Source organism: Rana temporaria, chromosome 6 (assembly GCF_905171775.1).
Source record: "Rana temporaria chromosome 6, aRanTem1.1, whole genome shotgun sequence".
NCBI lineage: Eukaryota > Metazoa > Chordata > Amphibia > Anura > Ranidae > Rana > Rana temporaria.
This window is the reverse complement of record NC_053494.1, coordinates 59,967,645-59,990,551: the sequence shown is the minus strand read 5'-3', so window position 1 is coordinate 59,990,551 and position 22,907 is coordinate 59,967,645. Positions and strand designations below refer to the sequence as shown.

General features: G+C 44.0%; 1 protein-coding gene across 1 annotated transcript in view; it reads right to left on the bottom strand.

Moving 5' to 3' along the window:
* Nucleotides 1-22,907, bottom strand: part of TMC7 (transmembrane channel like 7) — a 120,696-nt gene that overhangs the window by 68,350 nt on the left and 29,439 nt on the right. Inside the window, exon 2 of the mRNA XM_040356891.1 lies at nucleotides 3,132-3,372. Coding sequence (XP_040212825.1) covers nucleotides 3,132-3,372 — 241 coding nt within the window. The remainder of the gene's footprint in view (nucleotides 1-3,131; nucleotides 3,373-22,907) is intronic.

Sequence of the window (22,907 nt, the reverse complement as noted above, 5' to 3'; positions counted from 1 at the left end):
CACAGGGGGCGCTGTAGGATTTAGTGTTCACCTAGTGTGTGTTTACAACTGTAGGGGGGTGTGGCTGTAGGACTGACGTCATCGATCGAGTCTCCCTATAAAAGGGATCACTCGATCGATGCAGCGCCATAGTGAAGCACGGGGAAGCCGTGTTTACATACAGCTCTCCCCGTTCTTCAGCTCCGGGGAGCGATCGCGACGGAGCGGCTATAAACGAATAGCCGCGCCGTCGTCCCGGATCGCTCCCCAAGGGGATCCGACCGCCGCATGTAGCGGGGGAGTCCCGATCGGACCCCCGACCCACGTCTAGGCAGGGACGTACCGGTACGCCAATGTGCCTGTACGTGCCATTCTGCTGACGTACATATACATGTGGTGGCCGGGAAGTGGTTAATGGCATTTTTAACTTTGGACATGAGCCACACAGGTTTTACTTTAAGTTGTTGCCCATGTGAATATATTTTGAAGTGTGTTTGTATACAGTCAATTTGAAACAAACATTCTCATTTCTGTAATCCCCTAAAGCACAGAGGCTTTGGATTAGAGCAGGGGTGGCAAACACAAGGCCCACGGGCCGAATCCGGCCCGCCATGCCTTGTCATGTGGCCCACCAGCCTCCACCTCTTGTTCTCACAGCAGCGCAGTATAAGCCCAATTTTCTCCTGTCCATAAACTTCTATGGGACAGGAGAAGCTGTGTGTAAATGTAGGGGCGTCTGGCTGCATCTGTGTTGGTTCACTGTGGTTATTACACTGTCACAGTGCACAGTTCCCCTCTACACAAATGGGAGAGGCTGAGTCTGCTTCTGCCTTCCCCCTCCCCTCTTCCTGTGTGAAATCAGTGCAGACGGCAGTGAGTGAAGGAGCCATGGGGCTGGGAAATTATGAACAGAGCAGCCTGCAGATAAAAAGGTACACAGGATATCTCTGAGTGATAAGCCTCCAGGGACCAGCCAAGTGTGAGCTCAGTGACTCTAATCTCCCTTCCCCTAGTTTTTAAACTTTTTTCTCCAGCAGCAGTAGTTGTTATAACTGCAGCCAAAGAGTTCAGAATTGTGTCATCAACCTGTGGTAGTGCTCGGTCCCTTGTGCTTTTAGGTGGGTTCACACTGGTTTTCTGTGTTTTGGCCCATTGCTGGTGTATCTGCAGTTTTCCTGCATTTTAGCTACAGTCCTATTGATTTCTATTAGGTTGTGTGTTTTTTCTGCATTTTCTGAAAGCGTAAAATTCCTACATGCTTAATCTTTAGCGCACTGTCAGAAATTGCAGCAAAAACCTGCAACCTGATATATATCAATCCCTGCCCTCTGTACATAGCGCACCCCTGAATACCTGCACTGTGTACGTAGCGAACCCCTGAATCCCTGCACTGTGTATGTAGCGAACCCCTGAATCCATGCCCTCTGTACGTAGCGCACCCCTGAATCCCTGCCCTCTGTACGTAGCGCACCCCTGAATCCCTGCCCTCTGTACGTAGCGCACCCCTGAATCCCTACGCTGTGTACGTAGCGCACCCCTGAATCCCTACGCTGTGTACGTAGCGCACCCCTGAATCCCTGCGCTGTGTACGTAGCGCAACCCTGAATCCCTGCGCTGTGTACGTAGCGCACCCCTGAATTCCTGCACTGTGTACGTAGCGCACCCCTGAATCTCTACACTGTACACAGCGCACCCCTGAATTCCTGCACTGTGTACATAGCACATTCCTGCACTGTGTACGTAGCACACCCCTGAATTCCTGCACTCTGTACGTAGCATAATCCTGACGTAATCCTGAATCTTGAGTTTGACACCGCTGGATTAGAGTATACTCTTTAATACATACGGTTCTCAATTTTAATCTGAATAAGGATCTAGTTGAGGCCTTGTTGACTAAACCAAATAAAGCTAGGCATCACAAGCCAGTGAAATTTCAATGGCACCAAACTATTGTTCACTCCTGGAGATCTCCTTCATTGAATTGTCAAGTTAAACCCCGTTGGAATGATACTATGATCAACAAAAAATGTACAGCTATCTCGAAGGATAAACACAACTTTTCTTTTTTTTTTTTAAATGTGGACCCAATGGATCAACCTGATCAGAGTGTTGAATCTCCAATTTCTGGAGTTTCTAAATAGGGCTATGGGTTCTGTGGTCCCAGGGATGGGACACGCTCTTCCTTCCCTTTTGTGCAGTATTCCCTACCCACTCCCCCCCTTCTCCTTTTATTGTATGCCTCAACCATATGGTTTGGTGCCTACAGTAGAGGCCTTTTTTTTTTTTTTTTTTTTTAATTCCCTTTTAAATTTTCCTCTACCAGAAAAAGCCAGTAGCTATGACATACCCTTACATTGACGTTATGCCTGCAGTGAATCTGCTTTAGTCACCTCCTTTATAGACTATTTTAATACTTTCCTGTTGACCAGCAATATCCTGACTTCTTAATAATGAGGGCGGTTTGGTTTATATTCATTCATGTATACCTTCCGCAGCCTTATTAATTGGGCAATTGGCTCTTCAACCTACAACTTTTGAGATATGGCTTTTCCAGCTATGTAATATCTTGTAAACATAACAATCTATATGCATGATGGTTTTACACTTTCCATCTTTAATTGTAAATTTTGGTAAATTATATTGTAAAAAAAAAAAAAAAAACAATTCCCATCTCTGCTGTGTTTTTTTTGTTTTTTTTTTATGACAATATTCCCTCCCAGTTGGAGAGCAGCCCTTTGAACATTTTATCTCATAATGTTATAAATTGAGCATGTAAAAATGCAAATTTGACAAAGGAAATCTAAAGATCAATATGGATTAAGACTGATTTTTTTTTTTATGGCCGTGAACATTCTACCAAACATGAGAACAGTAATTTTATTACCTCCAGTGCTCCCAATAGTGAAATCAGACATGGCCGTTAGAACATACAGATACAGCAGGATTACAGTCCACAGAGCACTATAAACAACTGCTGGGTGTCGGTGCCACTATAGTTCTCAAGATAGTTCGCAAGATAGAACTTGGGGACTCTGTGTACCAAGAAAATCTAGTATTACCAGCTATACTGGAAAGCTCCCTTCCTTGCATAAAAGCAAGAAAAAAAAGTTTTCCATAGCCCAATCCCATAATAAAAAGGTAAAAATTATTACCGCAATTTCTTTTTTTCCTCAATGCTGATGGGATGTTCTCTTAAAGGAATACTAAAATCATTTTCAATGGAGTCCAAATGACTAGGCTCTTGTGACAATGATTGTTTCAGGTTGCGACTACCTCTACGAGAGTCCATGGTTCCATAATTTGAAGGTCTTCTTCTAACCAAAGACTGGTAACTTGGCAGTTCATGCAAGAATTGGTTAGGTGCTACCACATCTCCTTCCGAGACAAAAACATCTGTAAAAGAAAAAAAAATGATCATCGTCATTCTAAAAAATGTTACTGTTACACCAGGGTTTGACAAATTTGCTTGGAATCTAGGAGCCAGGTAAAAAAGTTAGGAGCCAGAAAACGCACCCTGTCCCGACGAGTTTGCGTGCAGAAGCGAACACATACGTGAGCAGCGCCCGCATATGTAAACGGTGTTCAAACCACACATGTGAGGTATCGGCGCGATTGGTAGAGCGAGGGCAATAATTCTTGCCATAGACCTCCTCTGACTGTAACTCAAAACATGCAACCTATAGATTTTTTTAAACGTCGCCTATGGAGATTTTAAAGGGTAAAAGTTTGTCGGCATTCCACGAGCGGACGCAATTTTGAAGCGTGACATGTTGGGTATGAATTTACTCGGCGTGACATTATCTTTCATAATATTAAAAAAAATGGGGATAACTTTACTGTTTTATTTTTTAATTTAAAAAAGTGTAATTTTTTCCCAAAAAAGTGCGCTTGTAAGACTGCTGCGCAAATACAGCGTGACAGAAAGTATTGCAACGATCGACATTTTATTCTCTAGGGTGTTAGGATAAAAAATATATATAATGTTTGGGGGTTCTAATTGGAGGGAAGAAGATGGCAGTGAAAATAGTGAAAAATTACATTAGAATTGCTGTTTAACTTGTAATGCTTAACTTGCAATACCAACGGCCACCACCAGATGGCGCTAGCTCACATCTGGTGGTAATAACTTGTAATACCAACGGCTCACCACCAGATGGCGCCAGCTCACAAAAAAATATATTTTTTTTTTTGCCCACCTTCCAAGCCAAGTCGCCAGGACACTATTTCTAGTCGCCATGGCGACCTGGCGCCCGGGATTTGTTGATCCCCGTGTTACACTAAAATCATTACTGGTACAATAATACTGCACATATGATACAAGATATAGCATCAGTTACATCAAAGCACAAATAAAGACACCTATATGACAGTCTAAACAAGTCCCCCCAAATCCTGTTACTATGTGATGCACAAGCCTAACCATATAAAAAAAAAAACACACCTCTTTTTAAAAGGTGATTGCAAAGGCTTATTTTTATTTTTATTTTTTTAAACAAACAGGTCATACTAACCTGCTCTATGCGCAATGGTTTTGCACAGAGCATCCCTGGTCAACCTCTTCTAGAGTCCACCACTTGCATTCCTGGCTCCTCCCCACTGCCAAGTTCCCCAGAGCTTCCTTTGAGGCACTCGTGTGTGCTCGCTACCAAGCCAGCTCCATGTGTTCATAAGACACACAGGGCTCACTCCCTCCTCACTAACTGCGATTGACAACAGCGGGAGCCAATGACACCCGCTGCTGTGTATGAGCCAATTAAGAGCGAGACAGTCAAGAGAGCCTCTGCTCGCGTGCACATCACTGGATGGGGATTGGACTTGGGTAACTATTAAGGGGGGCGGGGGGGGTCTCAGACAGACAAATCCTTAATTTGTGTCTCACACACTGCAAGGCTTAACAGGATTGGGTCACAGAGAGGAAGAACGGGGAGAGGTAAGTGTAAACAATCCTCTCCCTGTGCTTCCTAGTGAGCCTGTCACTGATCGTCTGTTCCCTGTCATAGGGAACGATGATCAGCAAAGTCACACGCACAGCCACGCCCCCCCACAGTAAAAACACTCCCTTAGGGCACACTAAACCCCTACAGCGCCCCCTCATGGTTAACCCCTTCACTGCCAGTGTAATTTTTACAGTAACCAGTGCATTTTTATAGCACTGTTCGCTGTAAAAATGACAATGGTCCCAAAATAGTGTCAAAAGTGTCCGATTTGTCCGTCATGTCGTCGCAGTCACGATAAAAAAAAAAAAAATAAACACAAATCGCTGATCGCCGCCATTACTAGAAAAAAAAAATATTAATAAAAATGCAATAAAATGATCCCCTATTTGGTAGACGCTATAAATTTTGCGCAAACCAATCAATTAACGCTTATTGCGTTTTTTTTACCAAACGTATCAGCCTAAATTGAGGGGGTTTTTTTATATCTTTTTTTGGGGGATATTTATTATAGCACAAAGTAAAAAAATATTGAATTTTTTTTTAAATTGTCGCTCTATTTTTGTTTATAGCGCAAAAAATAAAAACCGCAGAGGTGATCAAATACCACCAAAAGAAAGCTCTATTTGTGGGGGGGGAAAAAGAATGCCAGGTCCTTTAGCTGCATAATGGTCTGGGGCTTAAGTGGTTAAAATAAAATGGACAATAAAAAGTATTTATTGAAGACAATTAGTGAAAATCTTAAGCTATCCATACATGGCTTAGTTTTTTTGTTCAACCAGCGAGGCTGAGGGCTGAATGAAATAAAATAAATAAATCGAATGGCCTCCTCCATTCCCAATAAACCACATACAGTAAAAACAGTGTGTTGCGCTGTTATATAACGGTCAGAAACCATGAATCAGACCGAGACAGAAGTACAGTTGAATCACACTTGTTTAATAAAAATAATAATAAAAAGGTAAATAGAGTAGTGAATGAATGAATGAATGAAAAAATTTATATAGCGCGGCACATGCGAACTGAATCGCCTCTGGACTAGTTCTCTAGTCAAACAAGCCAGTGTTCAGTAACTGGATCGGGTAGTCAAACAAGCCAAATGTCAGAGAACTAGAGATAAATGTAATCGTCCAAACAGGATCAGAAGCCAGAATGAACGCCAACCGAGCAAGTTCACAACAGGAATGCAGGAGAAAGTCTCTGTGATGTTGACAAGGGTGAAGGCAGAGATTAAGACCCCTTTCACACTGAGTTTTTCAGGCGGTACAGCGCTAAAAATAGCGCTGCTATACCGCCTAAAAAAACTCCTGCCCAGCAACCTCAATGTGAAAGCCGGAGGGCTTTCACACTGAAGCGATGCTCTGGCGGGAGAGAAAAAAAATCTCCTGCAAGCAGCATCTTTGGAGCGGTGAGAGGATCGGTATGTATACCGCTCCTTCCCATTTAAAACAATGGGAAACCGCGGTAATAACGCCCGCAACGCGCCTCTGCCCTTTATCGGCCGCTAGCGAGGGTTAATACTGCACCGCTAGCGCCCGAATCCCGCGGCAAATCCAACGGTATAGCACCGCTATTTTTAGCCCTGCTAAGACCCTAAAGTTTTAGGGCGTTTTTTGCAGTGCTTCAGCTAAAACGCTGTAAAAACGCTTCAGTGTGAAAGGGGTCAAAATGTTTATGTAAACAAAGAAACATTTATTTTTTTTGAAAAATAAGTCCACAGCAAAAGGTCCCAAAATAATATCAAAGAGCGCAGCGTAGCCACTTGTGAAGTTCAGCATTACCAAACACTTTCACCAATTTCAGTTCTCCAGCCGCTACCAGAGCCCAAGACCTCATAGCATATAGAAGGTCTTAAATAACTTTAAATCTTTCACAGAGGGACGGATGGTTTCCCCTTCAGCGGGATACTGTACACTATAAACTAGGTCTCACTTAAATAAAGGAAGAAAGGAGAGGGAGCCACATAGTGTAGTATTTTTTCCAAATGTTTAATTAAAAACAAATTGCGTACTCACAAAAGGCCAAAGAAACAGCATGAATAGACATGCGGTTATTGCATTCTGACAGCCGGAGCTGCCTGCTGTCAAAGTACCCTGTTTGGCCAACAATTTTTCACCAATAACTTCAAGGTTTCAAAATAAACAAGTGGAAGAGTGCCGACAGGGCCCATTAAATTTTGCTCAGTGTATGGCCAGCTTCACATCAGCCTCCTGTAATCTCCTGCATAGTGGTACTCCACTCATGAAAGGCAGGGGAAGCACAAAGATCCATTTAGGCTCTGTGGTGTGCACACAAGCTGGCAATGAATATATTACTCAGAGAGCATAGGAATAACCCTATAATGCCACGTACACATGAGCGGTTTTCCCTTCGGGGAAAAAAAAAAAACAATGGTTTTCCCGACGGAATTCCTTTCAGGCCTGCCTTGCATACACACGGTCACACAAAAGTCCGATGAACTTTTGACTGCCAAGAACGCAGTGACGTAAAAGACTACGACGAGCCGACAAAATTAAGTTCTATGCTTCTGAGCATGCGTCGAATTGTTTCCAAGCATGCATGGTTTATTTCCCGTCGGAAAAGCATACAAACGGTTTTCCCGCTAGGATTTTTTCCTGACAAAAAAAAAAGATCATGCTCTTTTTTTTCCGCCAGTTTTCCTGCGGGAAAAAGTCCGATGGAGCAAACACACGGTCGGGATTCCTGACGAAAAGCTCTCATCGCAGTTTTTCGATAGGATATGTGTACCAAGCATTAGTGTGTTTTGTACCCCTTTGCTGTCCAATCTGCAATCTATGGCCCAGATTCACGTAGCTCGGCGCATCTTTGTGCCGGCGTAGCGCATCTCATATGCGCTACGCCGACGTAACATTGAGAGGCAAGCTGAGTATTCGCAAAGCACTCGCTCCCATATTTACGCCAGCGTAATGTAAATAGGCCGGCGTATGCCTGCCTAATTCAAAGTAGGCAGGTAGTGGGCGTGTTGTATTCTAATGAATCGTGACCCCATGTAAATGAATGGCCGTACGAACGGCGCATGCGCGCGCATGCTCAGAATCACATTGCATATACTCCCTAAGATACGACGGCTCAATGCGTACGACGTGAACGTAACCTACGCCCAGCCCCATTCACTTACGACTTACGTAAACAACGTAAAATACGATGGCTGTTCCGACGTACATACCTTAACATGACTTACCCCTGCTTTATGAGGGGTAAACTTACGCCGGATGTACGCCTTACGTAAACGGCGTAGATTACTGCGAGGGGTGTAAGTACATTCGTGAATCGGTGTATCTTGCTCATTTACATATTTGACGCGTAAATCAATGGAAGCGCCACTTGCAGCCAGCGTAAATATGCGCCCAAAATACGACGGCGTAGGAGACTTACGTCGGTCGTATAAAGCCAAAATTCAGGTGTATCTTGTTTCCTGAATCAGGCGCATAGATACGACGGCGCACATTAAGACTTACGCGGCGTATCTCGAGATACGTTGGCGTAAGTCGGACGTGAATCTGGGCCTAGGTCTCTAGGTCCTAATGGAATCTACAAATGAGGTCCCAAGTCAGGATGTGCTGTCTGGCAAGTATGAAAGAATAAGAAGGCAAGAAAAAGAAATACCAATATGTGTATTTGAACTGCATATTTATTTGCCTGGTGTTAGACTTGGAAGTACACAGAAATCAATAATTAGTATTGTTTAAGTTATGGTGTAAAAATTCAATCAATGAGAACAAAGTTAATGTTAGATTAAATTCTCAAGGGCATCAAAACCATATATTTGGTGCCTATTACACCAAGGGTGTGTTTGTTGCAAGTAAAATAAAAATGTATTATGACAAAAGGAAACACAGAGAAGCACTAGGGCTCATTCACACAGCCGCCAGCCTCTACTGCTCCTATGAAAAGCAATCTGTGGTGTAGACCCGTTTTACAGGCATTCAGGAGGCGATATTGCTGCCGGATTTTCAATCCCTGGAAGGATTTTTTCCATCCCAACGGGGATTTCACACTGAACTACCACACATTTATTACACAGTTGTGGTGTGTCAAACACGATATGCCAAGGTAGAATTGCCACATCACAGCCTCAGTAAACAGATCTGAGCAGCCACAATGCCAAATTGTATCTGTGTGGTTAGGGGACCACACACACACACACACACACACACACAAGAAGGAAGGAGAGAAGAAGGGAGGAAAAAAACTGCTGCGCAAATACCGTGCGTTTCTGCAAAAAAAAAAAAAACATATAATGTTTGGGGGTTGAGTAATTTTCTAGCAAAAAATACTAAATTTAAAACTTGTAAACAAAAAGATCCAGAAAAGGCCCGCTATGAAAGTGGTTAAAATCATTATTAAAAAACTAAAAAATTGTTTTAATAAAATTTTTGTTTGGTGGGCTTGTGATCGCTAATTCTTATGCTGGCCATGCACAGTTTTCTAGACAAGAATATTCATACAACAATTCTTTGTACAGTGGATGAACTGATGTCATTTGAAAATGTCACTTGCTTTTAACAATCAATTTTAAAACGAATGCAATTTCTGAACGAAAACCACATACACGGTCTGAAAATTTGTTTGATTGAGAAAAGGTTTCTATTCTGCTCTTTCAAAGTTTTCCCGTCACTGTGGTAGAAAACCAACATCGATTTGACCCCCACTAAAGATTAGAAAATTTTACATTTTATAAACGTAAATCTATACGTGTATGGCCAGCATTAGTCTGTGCCCCTTCCAGCCGCAGCCTTAGATTTATACTGAGTATTGATGCCAGGACAGGATTCAAGTGCTATGAAAAATGAGCATAGTATAATAGTGTACACTTTATTTGAAGTACAGATAATCAAATATTGACCGGACAGACACATTAAGGGAACCAGTTGTCAGTTTTAAGCGTATCTGCACATATAGGGCCAGATTCACAAAAGGGATACGACGGCGTTTCTCCTGATACGCCGTCGTATCCCTGTTTCTATCTATGCGACTGATTCATAGAATCGGTTACGCATAGATATCCCTAAGATCCGACAGGTGTAATAGTTTTACACTGTCGGATCTTAGGATGCAGTACCGCGGCCACCGCTGGGGGGAGTTAGCGTCGTAAACCAGCGTCGGGTATGCAAATTAGGAGTTACGGCGATCCACAAAGCTTTTTCCCGTCGTTACGTCGCCACGACTGTTAGTTTGCCGTCGCAAAGATAGGGCACCTTTTACAAAGTGGAAAATTACTCCACCATGTAAAAGTATACCCGTCTTTCCCGCGTCGCTTTTGAATTTTTTTTTTTTTTTTTTTCCCGGCGCAAGTCTTTTTTTCAAGTCGCGATTCACAAAACGTTGGCGCGTCGTAATTTCGCGCAAAGCACGTCGGGAAATTTGCGTCGGGAGCATGCGCAGTACGTCCGGCGCGGGAGCGCGCCTAATTTAAATGGGAATTGCCCCATTCGATTGGGCCTGCCTTGCGCCGGACGTGTTTACGATACACCGCCGCAAATTTCCAGGTAAGTGCTTTGTGGATCGGGCACTAACTTGGAAAAATTGCAGCGGTGTAACGTAAACCAGTTACGTTACGCTGCGCCTAGCCTACGTGAATCTGGCCCATAGTTCCCATCCTTGTAGAAATCTGTGGACACGCCAATGTCAGAGAAGCTCTAATTAATAGCAAAAGCAGTTGCTACCGTTGCAGTTGGCTACATTCTTCCCACCTTCCAGGTCTTACTACTGGTCCATAACCGCTTCACTAACCAACACTGAGGCCCAGGGATGGGATGGACTAAATGCAACTTCAGAAACTAAAGTCCCTTTTTGCATACTAGGGCACTGGGACTCCAAGGGAGCTCTACAAAATAGGTGGAAGATATGACATTGGGGGGGGGGGGGGGGAGATTTAAGCCCTGTACACATGGGCCGAATATCGGAAGACATCGGCCAATTAAAAAAAAAAATGGCCGACATTTGGCCCATGTGTATGGCCAGCTTCTGGTTGATGAGCATGCTGGAAAACCAGCAGCAGACCGACTCCCGATCAGAGCTCTCAGCCAATGGCAGAAAATGCTGATCAGAGTGTTCTGGCAGGGGGGTGTCCCCCTGTCAGAGCACAACAGCTCAGCGGGGGAGAACGCTGTACTATCTTCGGATTGGTTAGTACAGCCGCTCCGATGTGCTCCGACTTGAGCTGACAGGTTATTTCATTCAACCCAGCAAAGAAACTGAGATACGCTACGCTGCCGTACTGATTTAGTTTGAATCCTCAAACATTTCGCGCAATTCAAATCGGCGATTAGGGGGCGTGTTTCATTTAAATGAAGCACGCCCCCGCACCGAACGAACTGCGCATGCGCCGTCCCGAAATTTCCCGCCGTGCATTGCGCTAAATGACGTCGCAAGGACGTCATTTTTTTTTTAACATAGACGTGAATTACGTCCATCCCTATTCACGAACGACTTACGCAAAAAAAAAAAAATCTAAAACGCGGGAACGACGGCCATACTTAACATGGAAAATCTAACTATACTCCACAGAATAGCAGCTTTAACTATACGCCGAAAAAAGCCGACTAGAGACGACGTAAAAAAAATGCGACAGGCGCTCGTACATTCGTGGATCGTCGGAAATAGCTAATTTGCATAGTCGACGCGGAAAACGACGTGAACGCCACCCAGCGGACGCCGAAGAATTGCATCTTAGATCCGAAGACGTACTCCTGTCGGATCTAACCCAGAAGCCGTTGTATCTTGTTTTGAGGATTCAAAACAAAGATACGACTCGGGTAATTTGAAAGTACGCCGGCGTATCAGTAGATACGCCGGCGTACTTGCTCTGTGGATCTGCCCTTGGTGTGTACCGGGCATTACTAAAACTAGAGCACTCAGAATCTGGTGCAGCTGTGCACGATAGCCAGCTTCATCTTGTTCAAGTAAGCTTTGACAATAAAAATTGGAAGCTGGTTGGTTTCTATGCACAGCTGCACAAGATTTTGCACTCTCCAGTTTTAGTAAATCTCCCCCTAGGTGTCTGCTTTGCATGACATGTTATGAACCTTCATTTGGCCCAAATTATTCAAAAGTCATAGTAAACATGGCTTTCTACTTACAAGTGTAAGTCCACCCTTAGGCCCCGTACACACCATAGAATCCATCCGCAGATAAATCCCAGCAAATGGGTTTCAGCGGATAGATCCTATGGTGTGTACACGCCAGCGGATCTGTTTCCGCGGATATATCTCCCCTGGGATGGATTCCAGCAGATCGAATATTCGCTGACATGCAGAACATATCCATCTGCTGGAGTCCATCCCAACGGATGGATCCGCTGGTCTGTATAGACTCACCGGATCCATCCGTCCGAAGGGATCCCCCGCATGCGTCGTAATGATTCGACACATGCGTGGAATTCCTTATATGACAGCGTCGCACACGTCGCCGCATCATAATCGCGGCGACGGCGCGACACGTCATCGCCAGAGGATTTCGGCGCGGATTTCAATGCGATGGTGTGTACACTCCATCGCATGAAAATCCGCCGAAATCCTCGAGAGGATTTATCCGCGGAAACGGTCCGCTGGACCGTATCCGCGGATAAATCCTCCCGTGTGTACGGGGCCTTACACTAAAATCCCTGCATCTACAGACATCCACCATCTAACACTAACTTATCTTGCCCTGTAAAGAATAAAAAAAAAAAAAAAAAAAAAAAATCGCTATACATACCCTTTCGGTCTCCAGCAGAAGCTCTGCAGAGGACACAGCCGACAATGGCTGTGAAATGATGGGGGAGTGATGTCACCCATAGCGTTACTATGGGGCATCCATTGTCGGCTGTGTCCTCCCACCCGCCTACACAGCGAAGCTGCAGCTAACAGCGCAGCATTGGTTCGGCTTAAAAAAAATAAAAACACGGCATGTTTACAGATTTCTTCTTTACAGGGTGCAAGTTGCAGTTTGCATATTCCAGGTGCATTTTGCATTTTTCAATACATTTTTGATCCATTGAAGTCTATGGAAACAAAAACCAGAAAAAAGTTCCTGGCCCCTTTCCATAAAATGCACAGATGTGAACTACATCCATAGGAAACCATATATCCATACTTAAAACAGGCTGTAGTGTGTTTCTGCAAAACTGAAAACGCATAAAAAAAAAAAAAATGCATAGGTGTGAACCAGGCCTAAGTGAACAAAAGGTGTACTTCAAATGGCAAAAGAAGAACTCATCAGCCCTTATACTTGTATGTACCTGCATTTTGCATGTAAGGAAGGCCAAGCATGTGGTCAGAGCAGATTCTACACTTAAATTTGTATGCGACAATATACCCCATTTTCCATTGTAGAAAGAAATCAAAAAGTGCAGGTCTTGCTAAAATATACTGGGCATAGCTGACATTATCCACTTTAATGAAGTGGTTTTATGTGCATGTAATTAGTAAAAGAATGATTTTGCAATATACTACATCATAAAAATTATGCATGAACAAACAGTAATTTCAGAAAGCAATGACAACCGTGACAAAAATCTTAAAAAAGTAATCATGATGTCCTTCATCCATACTAAAGTAATTACTAGGTATATTGCTCACACCATTCTGTAATTATTCCACTGACATCGAATGTATTAAAACCTGCCACAACTTGCCTGAATCGCCTCGAGACAGTGGCAACAAATTCTAAAACCGGAAACAACGTAGGCGTGTAGTCATTTTAATGAATACATGCATGTTAGGGTAGCTCTGGGTCTTTCGAAGAAATTGCACAAAACCTTAACTTTGGTTGGCTTTCTGTAAATTCCAAATATTTTTACTCCAACCTTTTGTGTAATCCCTAAAAATGTACTTCTTATTTGCCCTATTTATGGTCTATTAAATAGACAATGAAAACGGTTATTTTACACGTTAAATTACACTAAGATATGGACTTTAAACGGCACATGGGTAGTTCACGTAAAAATATAGGGGTCTTTATAATAAAGTGCTAAAAAATACAATAATACAGTCCAAAAATGTACTGTATTTGCTGGCGTATAAGACTACCTTTTACACTTAAAAACAACTGGCCAAAAAGCCGGGTCAGCTGCTCGGATGCCTGCTGGATGTGCGGTAATACTGTATGTAGCTTCGGCTAAATACAGTATATACCGCTTAGCCAATCCCGGTGAGCGATTTATTCAAATGAATACAGAGCCTGCTCGGATTGGAGTAACAACCTTTGCCAGTCCGAGCAGGCTACATACAGTAGCCTGCTCGGATTGGCTTTGAGAGTCAGAGAGGCGTGGCTGATGATGTTACAGCCTCTGCCAATCCAAGCAGGCTTTGTATTAATTTATAGAATACATCGCTCGTCGTGATTGGCTCCAGCAAGAATGAAGAAGAATATGGCTCCAGAAGGAAGAAATATGAAGCATCGGAGGCCTCGGAAGGGGGGTGGTCTTATACAGTAAGTACAGGCAAAAAAATCTTAAAAAACTGTAAAATTAGGGGGTCGTCTTATACGCCCAGTCAGCTTATACGCCTTATACACCGGCAAGTACAGTATATTTTTTTGTAAAATAATTATCAGTACACGGCCCAGAATAATGCCCTAATATCACTTCCAAAAGACTATAGTAACATCAGTACATTCAAAAAAGAAACATATACAACCAGCAAACAATGGTTGGACGGTATAAATATGGAGTGAATAGCCTTAAACATGGGTCCGATTTGCAGAAAGGTTTTCTTGCTCTGCTCTACATGTTTCGCCTAACATAACGCTTCTTCAGGTTCAGGAGCATGATTATACAGAGGTCGTATTGAGTAGTATAACACAAGCCTGGATACCAACACACTGGCAATATATCTAAACCAGATAACCAGTTAAAGGTTCTCCCTCTAGCGAATAACTAACTTGCATGCATATTTTTAACACTCAAGTGCATAATTTAAAAAAAAATAAAAAAATATTAGGCTGGATTCACACCCAAGTGCTTTTTGCATGTTGCACTACAGTCCATTTACCATGGTTTCCTATGGAACACGTTCTGTAGTGCAAATCTGCAAAATGCAAAAAGCACTAAAAATGCATAGGTGTGAATCCAGCCTTAAACCTCATCCGCCATATAGCTGCCCACTACTCTATTTTAAATAGGTCTTGTTAACCACTTGAGCTCCGGAAGGGTTTACCCCTTAATGACCAGGCCATTTTTTTTTGTGATACGGCACTGCGTCGCTTTAACGGACAATTGCGCAGTTGTTCGACACTGTACCCAAACAAAATGTACGTCCTTTTTTCCCCCCACAAATAGAGCTTTCTTTTGGTGGTATTTGATCACCTCTGCTGTATTTATTTTTTTGTGCTATAAAACAAAAAAATAGCAACGATTTTTAAAAATATATATTTTTTTATGCCCAAAAAAAAAAAAAAATAGCAATAAGCACATTGAAGAAAAAGGGAGAGTATCGCCTCTTTTAGAATAAAGGTACAAAAAGTAAAAGGGTGCCTACATCCCATTTAATATGAAGAATAATGAGACAAAAATAATTTGACAACATTTGGCTACTTGGGGCCAATGCACGTCAGTATTTAGGTCAAGGGAAGGGGGAGGGATTTTGGAAGGGACTTTTCGCGGCACTGATAAAGACAATCTGATAAAAATATCAATATTTATTTAACAAAAAAGAAAACAGGTATAATACAAAAGACAATTTAAGAACAAACCCCACATTTCACATCAGAAAGCAAAAAACAGACTGGCCCAGATTCAGGTAGATCCGTGCAATATTTGCGTGGGCACAGGGCAACGAGTTTTGCTCTGCGCCCACGCAAATATTTTGAAATGCCCGCGATTCACGGAGCAGTAGCTCCGTAAATTGTGCGGGCGATATGCTAAACAGCCGGGCGTAAGGCTGCCTAATGTAAATGATCCCGCCGGGGGCGGGAATCATTTAAATTAGGCGCGCTCCCGCGCCGAGCGAACAGCGCATGCTCCGTCGGGAAACTTTCCCGACGTGCATTGCGGCAAATGACGTCGCAAGGACGTCATTTGCTTCTAAGTGAACGTGAATGGCGTCCAGCGCCATTCACGAATCACTTACGTAAACGACGTGAAATTTAAATTTCACGAGCGGGAAGCGCAGCTATACTTTAGCATAGGTTGCCCCTGCTATAGCAGGAGCAACCTTGCGCTAAAGTCGCCGTACGGAAACTCCGTACCTTGCGTGCGCAGGGCCCGCGCAACTTTTGTGAATCGGTGGTAGTATGCAATTTGCATACTATACGCCGATCACAATGGCCGCGCCCCCTAGCGGCCAACGCAAGAATGCAGCCTGGGATATGAAGGCATAAGGAGGCTTATGTCTGTCATATCCTAGGCTGCAGTCGGTGTAACGAGGTTCCTGAATCAGGAGCACTCGTTACACCGGAGCAAGTAAGCACTTGCGCCGCGCAACCTATGGTTGCGCGGGCGCAAGTGCTTCTTGAATCTGGGCCACTGTGTCTTAATGTAAGGAATCGATGACCTCGACCGGTTTCGCGGTGATTTACCGCTTCTTCAGGAGGAGATTTTTTTCTAAAAAGTATGCATAAACATGTAAATAAACAAGCAAGATATACAATATGTGTATACATTGTGTACAAATCAATACAACGCGTTATGTAATGGAGCAGAGCACTCACCCAGGTTGGTCATATGATCAGACGTGGAGCCTGGTACAAGCCTTCTGTGGCGCGTGGAGGGGGATATTTTATTTAGACGGGCTCTATTGAGGTGAGGAGTAGAATAAATCAAATATACAGGGAATGGTCAATTAATTATTGAGGTGTGGGTCACCAATGGGTGAGAGGAAGTGTGTGTAAGTGACGGGAAAAGAAGGTGGAGACGGAAGGAGGAAAAAGGAGGATAAAGGGTAAGGAAAGTAGGGGAGGGAGAGGGGGTGAAAAGGGAAAGGTTTAAGGGGGGGGGGGAAAGGGGGAGGTTTAGATTTGGAGTAACCTTAAAAGGAAGTAAGGTTAGAATTGACGTAAAAGGGGGGAAGGGAAGGGGAAGGAGGAAGGGGAGAGAAAAGGGGGGAGGTTTAGGGGAGGGAAAAAAGGGAGAGGAAGGGCGGGGGGGGAGGGAAAGAGGGGTGTTTTTAAAGGGTAAGGGTAAACAAACAGGATAACAATACAGTGAGAGGGGAAGGATAGGGGAGGGAAGAGAGGAGGCGGGGGGGGGGGGGAGAAAAAGGGGAATGGAAGAGGGATCGGTGAGGACTAGTGAAGTAGTGCAAAAGGTGTCTGGAAGAAGGGGGGAGGGAAGGGGGAGGGTATTTGTAAGGTGTGTGGGGTGAAGGAGAGACGGGGGGGAGGGAGCAAGTGGGGGAACAAGGGGGAGGGGGTTTTTTTGGGGGGGAAAAAGGGGTGTTGGATAAGGGAGATGAGGGAGGGGTAGGAGGGACAGGGGAACGGGGGGGGGGTGAGGGCCAGTGAAAAACGTAAAGTTGGTGACCCCGATAGGGAAACACCAGCATATACAGAGAGTGCAGTGTTGTATAAAGGGATACATGAAAATAGGGAGGTGGTGAATTGGAAAAGCCCATCACCAGACGCGTTAGTGAATTGGAAGAGCCCATCACCAGGGTGACCAACCAACAATACAAACTCCCCAAGGGGTCCTTACCATAACTGCAGTAAAGGTACGCAGATTACTGGGGCACAGAGAAACAGACATTATCAGCCTTGTGTGTGCTATCTCACATTGCCAGGGTAAGGGCAATCGCTGAGCACTCGGTCCAACCGAGGAATCCAAAAGGAGGAGGTTTTTAGCCATGGGTATGATTACAGGGTCAGTAGAAGAGGAGCCTTTGTAATTAGGCATCAATCTTACTCACCTAGGCTCGAGAATATCCACGTGTGTCCCCAGGGAGAGCATCCCTGCTAACTCACAGAAGTGGCTGTGTCAGCCGCTTTTGTAAGCATCCCTGGACGGCGCGTGACGTCATCAAATTGCGACGCCGCCGCCGTCCAACGTCCCACCAACCCCTGCACGTGCGTGCGTGGGTGTGCAGCTGCTGACCCAATGGCATGACGCCAGGTCATAGGCTGCAAGCAGAGAGCTCCAATTGGTGCTCTCTGCCGGGGACGACACTCCACGCGCCAATCGAAGGGGGAGGAGCCAGGTCCAAGGCTCGATCAATCAACCAGGGCGTCTGAGCTCCAAGGAACGCGCCGTATTATAAACAAAAAATACATAAACATTTGCATTGCATGTGCAGCGATAAACATAGTCAGTACTGAATACATATAAATGGCGGGGGGTTGCCCCATCACAATGCTTGGCTATTAATTCAGAGTTCAAGGTTTTTTATTGCCAAGACGGGGCACTAGAATAACATCAGACAATTGCTCTCTAATGTCCATATATGTGTATATATTGAGGCAAAAGGAGGCCTCCAAACTAAATGCCACAACCTATTTAAAGATAAATGGCAATTAGGACATCAGCGAGGGAAGGGAGAATCAGGAAGAGAGGGGGGGGCGGGGGGGGGGGGTCGGGGCCACCTAGGAGACTGGAAGAGGATCTCATGTTGGATTATTATTGTTAACGTAAAAAGGATTTATAGGAATTCATTTCATTTAATCCTGGGAATGTCGTGGCATCGAGATGCTCAATCCACAGACATTCTTTCTGTAAGATGGTCCTATTCCAGTCTCCCCCCGTGGGTGTTGTGGAATTATTTCCAAAATGAAAAACCTTACGACAGAGAGATCGTATCTATGGTATAGTCCAATGTGACGCCCTACTGTTGTTAATTTCCCTACATTTGAATCGTAAAGGTGATCACCCATACGTTGCCGAAATTCTCTGAAAGTCTTGCCTATATAAAAGGCTCCACAGATACAAATCATAAGATAAACAATACCCTTTGTGCCACAATTGGCAAAAAAGGGGGGGTAAAAATCTTCGCCATTGGGTAATAAAAAATGTTCACCTTCCATTACCCAAGGGCATCTTGGGCAGTTGCCACATTTGTATGTGCCCCTGGGTGATGTGTGTGTTGTATGTTCTGTGGTGTAATGACTCTTGGTCAATCGGTCACGTAGTGAGTGGGCCCGGCGGAACACCATTTCGGGTTGTTGTTCAACGTATTTTTTTAAAAATATTATTTTCAGCGAGAATGTGCCAATTGGCTTGCAATATATTGCGCAATTCATTATGGTGTGCAGAGTACGTTGTAATGAATCGTACTGACTCATGTGTACGTTTTTTTATATTTTTTGAGGGATCATACAGCAAGGAGTGCCTAGGTCGAAGGCACGCCCTGTTGTAGGCCCTTTTTAAGTTAGTGTGGGTGTAACCACGGGCAAGGAGGCGGTCTCGTAATTCGTCTGCCTGTCTTTTGAAATCTGTTGGTATCGTACAATTTCTCCGCAACCGTAAGTATTGGGCGAATGGAATACTTCGGATAAGAGGTTTAGGGTGGGCACTGGAGGCGTATAAGAGGGTGTTTCCCGCTGTCGGCTTTCTATAAAGATCAGTATATAGTGTGCCGTCGGCCTGTTTGATGACCGTCAGGTCCAAGAAGGGGACCTGGCTCTCATCAAACACCACCGTAAACTTTAATTTAAACTCGTTGATGTTGAGCATCTGTACAAACTCAAGTAGAGATTCACTTGAACCTGTCCAAATAATGAACAGGTCGTCTATGAATCGATACCATACCAGTATCTTGTCCATGAATCTACTGTATAGTTCACTTGCATTCAAAAAACGTTCCCATGCACCTAGATATAGGTTTGCGTAGGCTGGGGCACAGGAGGTGCCCATAGCCACGCCCTGGGTTTGTAAGAACAGTTGGTCATTAAAAATAAAATGATTTTTGGTCAAAATGAACAATAACAACTGTAAAACAAAATTCACCAAAGGCCAGGAGGTGTTCTCCTGTTCATAGAGGAAAGAGCCAGCCATCCTGACACCCTGCTCGTGGGGGATGCTTGAGTATAGGGCCTCTACATCCAAGGCCACGAGCAGGGCGTCAGGAGGGACTTGGATTCCCTCAATATGTCTCAACAGATCCGAAGTGTCTCTGATAAAAGACGGAAGACTGGTCACATGTGGCATGAGAAAGGCATCGACAAACTTACTAGCATGATCTGTAAGCGAGTCGATGCCTGAGACAATCGGTCGTCCAGGGGGCTTTTGTAAACTTTTGTGGGTTTTTGGGAGGGCATAGAAGGTAGGGAGGCGAGGAAATCTAGGGACAAGATACTCGAGGGTATCCTTCTCTATTAGGCCTTTGTGGTAAGCCTCAATACAAATTGTCTTTAGTTCAAGGGAGAAGGAGTCAATAAGGGTAGGGGAAATGCGACAATACCAGTGGTGGTTGTTTAGTATGGATAGGCACATTTCCTGATAGAACGAGTGTGTCATCAAGACAATGTTCCCCCCCTTATCTGATTGTTTAATCACGATTTCGGGGTTCTTTTGTAAGGTTTTTAGGGCTTTAGTTTGATTCTCAGTTAGATTTGGAGTGGTCTTCTGCCATTCCTGTCGTTTCAGGTCGCGTATTGTGGCCTGTACGAAGGACCAGATTGAAGGACAGGTCATTAGATCCGGAAACTTCCTAGACGGAAGGCGGAACAATTTGGGGGAAGAGGAGGGGGAGGACATAGAGATGGAGGCTCCTGGGATGGGCTGGAATCTGGAGCAGGAGAAGGCTCTGTTTCTTCCGGGTTACTCTCGTCGTAAAGGAGCATGAGATCGCGGAGCGCACGGAACTCAGCCACTGTGAATTGCTTGGTGCGCTCCGCGAGCTCATGCTCCAACCTTACACGAGTTCGATCATTATCAAAAATGAATTTATATGTCAAATTCCGAGCAAAGAGGTAAAGGTCTTTAATTGTGTGTGTTACTTTAAGGGGGTCGAGTGGGCAAAAACCCAACCCTAGTTGTAAGACTGAGGACTGATCCTGAGATAGTGCATAAGGGGTGAGGTTGATGATATTCAATTGGTTATTTTGAGGGGAGTGGGTTGTAGTGGAGGTGGCAAAGTTTGGGTGGGTTTTAGGACGAAAGTGTCCAGGTTTCCTTGTTGTTTCTTTAGGTCTAAAAAAATAGTCTCGTCACTGATTTTTGTATATCTGTTGGTCATTAGGGCAGTATTCAATACCTTGGGGATAGCACCATGTAATGACGTGGATATTGCTAGATTATCTGTGGGTAGATTGGTGTCAACTAGGTCACCTGCTGTGGGTACACGTTTTTGAGTACTTTTGAGGACTTTTTTATCTTTTTTAGTTAAAGGTGGCTGGGGAGGGGTAACTCCACCATATCTCAACCTCTTACGGGTGGAAATAGTCCCTGGAGTGCTCGGGAATCGTGTGCCACTAGTCTGGGAGGCCATTGAAGAAATTGATGAGTCAGACTCGACTTCAATGTTGGGATTACCAGGGTGTCTATTACGGTTAGGATTTCTCCTACCGGTTGGGCCAGAGGCCCACTTATAGGCATATCCCTCGGTATAAGCGGTCTTGTCTTTGTTGAACTTGGTCTGTTTTTGGCAGATAATTTCTTTGTTTAGGGTTTCCAAACGAAGTTTTAATTCTTTCCACTTATCGGTGAAAACTTGATTGCCGTTTAAGTGTGAAGATTGTGTGTTCATGCCTTCAATTTCTTTATCCAAGGTTGTCATATCTTGGGTGTATTGTGTCACTAAAGTTTTTATAAGTTCAGTGCTACAGTTCAAAAGGGTCTTTTCCCAATTCTTTTTAAATTCAGGTGTGGGATCTTTAATGGTAGGGAAAATTTGTACCCGTAGCCCAATAGGGCAAATATTTTCCAACAAATAACGTCTAAAAAATTCTATATGCCAATATAAGTGTGACTTTCGTTTGAGAAGAGCATACATTTTCAAAAAATATGTTTTTAAATCATCTTCAAGTTTATGCGTATTAAGGCAAGATGTTTGAATAGTTGACATGAAACCAGTCCAATCAGTGCCGAGAACCTCCATCATGAAAATAAAGGGGACCCAGTCTTGGCAAGGGGCCAGAAAACTCAATGGTATAGCCAGGCAATCACTTTACAGAGTGATAGGATATAATAATTAGAGTTTAGAGGCACTCAAAGGGTAAGCAGGGTCCTGCTCCGGGGTAAGGAGACAGGGGGTGGGGGAGGGGAGGGGGAAAGAAGGGCCCTGCTTGTGAGAAACGGGTGTGTTATCCACCCAATTGATAATTGAAGAAAAAGGGAGAGTATTGCCTCTTTTAGAATAAAGGTACAAAAAGTAAAAGGGTGCCTACATCCCATTTAATATGAAGAATAATGAGACAAAAATAATTTGACAACATTTGGCTGCTTGGGGCCAATGCACGTCAGTATTTAGGTCAAGGGAAGGGGGGAGGGATTTTGGAAGGGACTTTTCGCGGCACTGATAAAGACAATCTGATAAAAATATCAATATTTATTTAACAAAAAAGAAAACAGGTATAATACAAAAGACAATTTAAGAACAAACCCCACATTTCACATCAGAAAGCAAAAAACAGACTGTGTCTTAATGTAAGGAATCGATGACCTCGACCGGTTTCGCGGTGATTTACCGCTTCTTCAGGAGGAGATTTTTTTCTAAAAAGTATGCATAAACATGTAAATAAACAAGCAAGATATACAATATGTGTATACATTGTGTACAAATCAATACAACGCGTTATGTAATGGAGCAGAGCACTCACCCAGGTTGGTCATATGATCAGACGTGGAGCCTGGTACAAGCCTTCTGTGGCGCGTGGAGGGGGATATTTTATTTAGACGGGCTCTATTGAGGTGAGGAGTAGAATAAATCAAATATACAGGGAATGGTCAGTTAATTATTGAGGTGTGGGTCACCAATGGGTGAGAGGAAGTGTGTGTAAGTGACGGAAAAGAAGGTGGAGACGGAAGGAGGAAAAAGGAGGATAAAGGGTAAGGAAAGTAGAGGAGGGAGAGGGGGTGAAAAGAGAAAGGTTTAAGGGGGGGGGAAAGGGGGGGAGGTTTAGATT